We start from the raw sequence: 6,000 nt of genomic DNA, 5'->3' as shown, positions 1-6,000 counted from the left end.
ATCCTTGAAAAGCACCAAAATCTTCTCTCCTGTGTGAAAGGAATATGGAGGATGCTCACAGCCTTGCACGCTTGGAAAACAACGTCTCACCAAGGCACTGCCACACCCCAGCCAACCTGTGTGAGAACAGGTGAGAACTTCAGTGTCTAATGATGAACTGTGCTTAAAACAAACTGCACCCCCCCACAGGTGTGCTGTATGGTACACCCTTGGTGCTGACCCACAATTTATCCACCAAGCATCTGGACGTGTACAGATCGTGAAATCATCTGACTACGTCCCTACTGCGACAAGCAGCAAGTTGACAAGCTCACGTCATGTACCGCTCCCCACTGAAGACCCTGGTTTTCGGTGGCAGCATCGTAGTCAGTGTTCGCCACATGTGAAGCCATGAATCACAAGTGCTAGCAAAAAGAGAGGATCGATACTACTACCCCATTCCATCCAAAAATAGCCAAAAACAACCGTGATGATGGACTGCTTAATTGGTTGAAAATGTGCCTTTTGACAAATGTGGGGCTATACTACCCACTGCCTGAAAAGACAGTCATCCACACAATGCCTGTAAATTTAATTTCAAAAAATGTGTCCTTTTTAAGAGGGGTCGAACGTTGATGTGATAGGCAGCAGTCTCCGTAGGAAAGCCCAGACCCGGCCACTTCCAGCTCCACCGTGAGGACACAATGCATTCCCATGCCAGCTGTGAGACATGATCCCTCTAGCGTGTCCGAGGTCTGCCTCGGGGCCTTCTCCCGGCTGGGCATACCCCTCCCGGAGTAGATGCCCGAGCCACATCAACTGGCTCCTCTTGATGTGAAGAAGCGGATCTACTGAGCCCCTCCTGGCTGACTGAGATCTTCACCCTATGGATGAGTCCAGCAACCCTATGGAGGAACTTATTTTAGCCGCTTGTATCCGTGGTCTCCTTATTTCGGCCATGACCATATAGGTGAGGGTGAGAGGAACATAGATGGACCAGTAAATTTGAGAGCTCAGCTCTTTTCACCACGACGCGACTGCTAAAATAACATTTAAAAAACTAAAACTATTTGAACAAAGACTGGTTTTGTATAGAAAGATTAACATACAGTATAGCATTGACTATTGTAAGTCAGATCTACCATGATGCTATTGACAGGCACAGCTTGTAGAATAAAGTATTCCACTTAGGACGTTTTTTGTTAAAGGTTCAAGTGGTGGTGTGTATTTTTGTCGTAATGTGTGTTTTCACAATAAATTTAATGTTTTTGTCAATTTAATAAAACAATTATTTTGACAGTTTGATGACTACTTCAAACATTAGCATAATTAGCATAATGTCTGATTCAGGCTAGCAGTTTGGTAGCCACATGTACTGTTGCACAAACGTGCCAATGTAATGACAAGACTTCAAAAGTTGATGACAAAAAACTTACAAATGTCTACTTAAACAATGGACAAAGTTTAACCAACATTTTGTCACAAACGTGCAAATGGTGACGGTTCTGACTTGGCCGCTGGTGTGCTACATGAAGACTGAATGAAAGCTTCCAACCAATAGAAATAAGATCCCTGCACTTCAAATTTAAAATGAGAATCACTTACGACGACACCGATGTGCCTACGTCACACACGCAGAGGCGGAAGAAGGAAGTGGTGGAAGACGCGGGAAGATTGAAGCGGCTAAAAGTGGCAGGACAACGAAAGACAAGTAAATGTGGCTAAACAGCAATTGGAACACCGTGACGAGTTTTAACGCCGCACCAACAATGAAATCCCGGCGTTTCCTGGTGGATAAAAACAACTTTGCGGTAAGATGTACACACCTTTCAGTTGCCATTCTTCGTATTTGAAGCCGCCATGTTGTGTAGTTTGGTTGCACTGTTCATACCAAGAACGCCATTGTGATAATGTATTTTTTTTATCATGAACTTGTTTGTTGATTATTGCGGGACTAGAGTTGTCACTGGCTTAAGTTTTTGTTGTTACCTTCATTTAGGCTGTTATTTTATTTTAAATAATTGTCTGTCTATTGTATCTTTAATGGTTGCTAATCCCTGAACTGAACTACTGATCTTTTACTAACTCCCCATGAAAGTATTGTTTTGTTTCCCTTTTCCATAAAAAAACCCTTATACTCAACAACTTAAGTAAAGCTGTGGTTTTGTTACACTATATTTTGTTCCACATACACCCTTTCCAAAGCATTTTATTACAACCATATCTGTTTGCCTGCTTCATCCACAGCAATTATATTCCCTCAACAAGTCTTCTGCGCGGTCAGATTGCGTGTAGTATATAAAGCCCTAAACCACTAATACTATGCACAATATCCATTTAAGAAATAAAATGCTTGAATAATTCAACCAATTGGTCCTTCATTACTTAGTGAAATGTTTGATTTTTTTTTCTTGTGAAATGTATTATTTCTTTAAACAAGCAAAAATGTTTTTTTCCCCGATTACTCAACAAAAAATGTGGTAATTGCAGCCCTAGTTTTCTTTGTAGCCGCAAACAATGGACAAAGATCTAAATGTCTTTATTTGAAACATGGTTATGAACAGAAAAGACAATATACACAATGTTTGCATTGTTTTGGCTTTGTCCAGTGAGGGGGTGTTAGAGTCCACCATTCTGATTGGCTAAGATATGCAAAGTTTGTCATAGTAATATTATAATTTTATGGAATTGATGGGATTCATTTATGAAACACCGTTCCACCATAATGACAGTAACCGTATCTAACAGAAATGAGGCAAAACCGGGTGCACTTGACTGCAACTAGCAGAGGCACTGTTGTGTCTGAACTAGTTTACAGTCTGAAGAACACATTAGCTATGTATAGATGAGCCAGATTCCCATATTTAGCCAGAAGAAATTTTGTCAAATTGCTATCCTTAATATGTCTATCCCTGTCATCCTAAGTGTTAAGATCAGTGCGACGCAAATGTGCCTGTGTTTATCATTTAGATGTTGTAGATGAGCACCATCCTGGCTATAGTTGCCCTGCAGATGGGACATTTCTTTGGCTCTGGCAGAGCTTCATAGCACCGCGTGCATGTGCACACGTGACCACACTCTAGAAAGACACATGAGCGCTTCTGGCAAAGGCACACTGTGCACCTACTGGCCTGCACACTGCTTTCCTCCGAATTCTGGTCTTCCATGTGTTTCTTCTCTTGCTCCTGGAACTCTTCAAGCATGCGCCTCACGCGCCTTCTCTGTCTGTGGTGTGCATACTGCTTCCACAGGATGTAGAAGAAGGCGGAACAGGCAGCAATCCCAAAGACCACAGTCAGAATCCTCCACAGTCTGACGTCTCTCTCCTGCTTCCTCAGGAGGGTATCATAGTCCAGGCGTGTGAGGAAGTAGGAGAAGCCTTGCTTGGGAGGCTGAAGCTTAATGATGTTGTTATCCAGCACCAACTCGCCTACGCCTGTGACGCTGTCGCCTACACGCAACATCTCCTCCATTTCATGAATGCCTTTAGGTCGCTCACCACTTATGAAGTTGCCGATAGCGCTGGACAGGGACTGTACCGCAGGGTGAAAGTTCTCATATGTGGTCTCCAGGTTCAACTCTGTGGCTTCAAGCGGTCGCATGATGAGTACTGTGGCAGTGATGTCGTCATCGTGAGGGCTGAGTGCAAACGGCACTGTATTGGTGCGCTGGTGGATGACTTTCTCAGTGTTGTTCCTGCAAATGTGAAACTTCAATGAAACCTAATCTTATCTCAGAACATGCTTACTTGCTACCTTACCAAAGGTGAGTGGTGCGGTTCCACACCATTTTTTCCTCCTTCAAAGTCAGTCTCTCAATGACACCTTTGCAATTGTCAAGAAATTGGCTGTTAAGAGTTTCCTTCACGGACTTCACAACACCTGCAAGAAGTGACAGACCGGAATGGCACATTTTAACTCTCTACACAGCAAAGTATTTTATTGTTTCAGATAGGCCTGCCATGATAATACATTGATTTATCGAATGATAAAAAAGGTTGCTAATTATGAGCCATCAATAAATTTTGCAATGCTAAGTACTAATAAATCCCGGAGATGTACATTTTATTGGACCATAAGTTTAGTACCTCAAATAAGCAGATGAACACGTTTTGGCCTTAACTAACAGCACAATGGATGGAAGCAGCATGAGTATGAACACATGTGGATCACTTACCCTCCACAACGGCATAAGGGAAACATCTTCCAGGTGTTTCAGACAAGATGGTTTTTAAATCCTGGTCAATGGGAACTTTCTTGGCTTCCTGCAAAAATTTGCAAAAAGTTTGTTGTGTCACACTTGTTTTTCACTGTGGTGATGGAGGGGAGTGTATGCCTCAAGTGGGAGACCTTCAATCTGGTCACTGTTGCTGCTCGACTTCTGTACACCGTGTAGAAGATGCCGGTCAGGGCTGAGCTGGTGACCAACAGACCGACTTGTGCAACTGAGGGATTCCAGTCCATGATGCTGTCATGACAGAGGATAATGATAAACATGTAGTTGACATTTTTGTTTCGTTCACACAGCAGTTTCCCTCTGCTATTCATCCATCCTCGATGATAGGTGTGTTAAACTCAAAACCTACATTAGCTTGTTGCAAGTGAACCCTTACCTTTAATGCCAGTAGGAGCAAAGTTACAAAACGCTTTCACTTTGTGAAACGCTCCCTGGAACGGGTTTGGTAGCATACATGCTAATAGTTTGCATCAGCAGGTTGCCAGCGTTGCTTCCGCTAACTACAACTACCTAAGTTAACTAAATACAAACTAATTTAGCAATTAATGCTAGAGTATGAACAAATTGTCGGTACGAACCGCTTGTGTGTCCCGCATGAGGTCACGGTGGCCTACAGTCAAAGAAGCTTTGTCAAAACAACATCAACGACTGACGTCATGGCGTTGCCGGATACTTATGACGATTTCCAGCCATGACAGTACGGGGAGAGAAAAGGGTCAACTATTACGTGTTCGCGTTCCACAATATTGGCAAATTCATTAGAAACAAATGTAGAAGATATTTTTTCTGATTACACAGCTTTGTCATTTACTATAAAAATTAAAAGTTTAATGCTCTAAAACGTTGCAACCGAGTTCGGGTACTTCAGTTTTTTCACCGGCAGGTGTCACTGTTGTCATGCATCACCTGGTTAATCAGCTCTATTACCTACTTTCAGTTTGTATGATTTTGACATGCATTCATCATGAAAAAAGGCAACAAAAATGAACAATATTGAAATGTTTCAGCTGAGCAAAATCATATAGTAAAATAATATTAATAATAATGATAGTGATATTAGTAATAATACATTTTATTTGTAGTGCACTTTTCATTTCTAATAAATCTTAAAGTGCTACATAGCTGTAGTTAATGTACAACCTTTTTAACATTCTCATGGTTTGCTGCAGCAGCAATCCAAAGAGCAAGCAAAGAGTGCATAACCCACGTTTGACCCAAAGTTTTCACATCTCCGCTGGCTAAAACACTGTGACATGATCAACCTGACATGTGAATGATTAGACCTTTGAAATTGCTTCTGACAGGAAGTGGTGTGAAATTGTTTGTCACCATACATACCTCTGCAGGCCTTTTTTTTTATTCAGCATCAGTCACCTTGTTTTGTGGTCCACCTTCTACTTTGTAATAGTTGAACATCGCCTCCTTATGAAGCCTTATGAAGTGTGTGGGTGTGTTGTTTAAGTGTCAAAGTTCTTTGACGCCTTTTTAAAATATGTTCACTTGGATAATTTTTACCGCATCTGTCAGTTGTTGAACTCATGTTGAACTCATCATTATGTCAATTTGCAGGGCAAGAGCACTTTATCTGCTCTTGCGTGCTTTGTACTATACTCTAGTGTGCTACTGTACTTTTGCTGCTGCAAACCTGAAAATGTTCCTCGTGGGACTAATAAATGAAATCTTATTTTATCTTATCTTATAGCAGGAATAGGTGCAGCTTCTGGAAGCTCTAGAAAGTTTTCTGTGCGGGTTATTGTGTATAGCTGCTCTATTGGAGTCCACAAC

At 41.7% G+C, this 6,000-nt stretch overlaps 2 protein-coding genes across 3 annotated transcripts in view; one reads left to right on the top strand and one right to left on the bottom strand.

Annotated features, from left to right (window-relative positions):
• Positions 1-1,654: 1,654 nt before the first annotated feature.
• LOC131103963 (trypsin-3-like) overlaps positions 1,655-6,000 on the top strand; it is a 47,801-nt gene continuing 43,455 nt past the window's right edge. The window contains exon 1 of the mRNA XM_058050554.1: positions 1,655-1,790. The gene's annotated coding sequence lies outside the window, so the exon portion shown is untranslated. The remainder of the gene's footprint in view (positions 1,791-6,000) is intronic.
• Positions 2,503-4,942, bottom strand: mul1b (mitochondrial E3 ubiquitin protein ligase 1b). 2 transcript variants are annotated; one of them, XM_058050550.1, is made up of 5 exons: positions 4,794-4,942; positions 4,329-4,446; positions 4,156-4,243; positions 3,740-3,860; positions 2,503-3,675 (listed from the first exon to the last, which is right to left on the bottom strand). In XM_058050550.1, exons 2-5 carry the CDS (start codon positions 4,440-4,442, stop codon positions 2,946-2,948), a joined length of 1,053 nt encoding a protein of 350 aa, XP_057906533.1. In that variant the 5' UTR covers positions 4,443-4,446; positions 4,794-4,942; the 3' UTR covers positions 2,503-2,945. The 2 variants fall into 2 exon arrangements, with proteins under 2 accessions (XP_057906533.1, XP_057906534.1); XM_058050551.1 differs by lacking the exon at positions 4,794-4,942 and adding an exon at positions 4,592-4,780.

Source organism: Doryrhamphus excisus, chromosome 16 (assembly GCF_030265055.1).
Source record: "Doryrhamphus excisus isolate RoL2022-K1 chromosome 16, RoL_Dexc_1.0, whole genome shotgun sequence".
NCBI lineage: Eukaryota > Metazoa > Chordata > Actinopteri > Syngnathiformes > Syngnathidae > Doryrhamphus > Doryrhamphus excisus.
This window is presented reverse-complemented; position numbering and strand designations above follow the sequence as displayed.

Excerpts from the sequence above, each read along its gene's own strand:
- mul1b (XM_058050550.1), bottom strand. The coding sequence starts at position 4,442 with ATGGACTGGAATCCCTCAGTTGCACAAGTCGGTCTGTTGGTCACCAGC. Across the intron at positions 4,244-4,328 it reads CAACAGTGACCAGATTGAAG|GAAGCCAAGAAAGTTCCCAT; the intron begins GTCTCCCACTTG and ends AAATTTTTGCAG. Across the intron at positions 3,861-4,155 it reads CCCTTATGCCGTTGTGGAGG|GTGTTGTGAAGTCCGTGAAG; the intron begins GTAAGTGATCCA and ends CACTTCTTGCAG.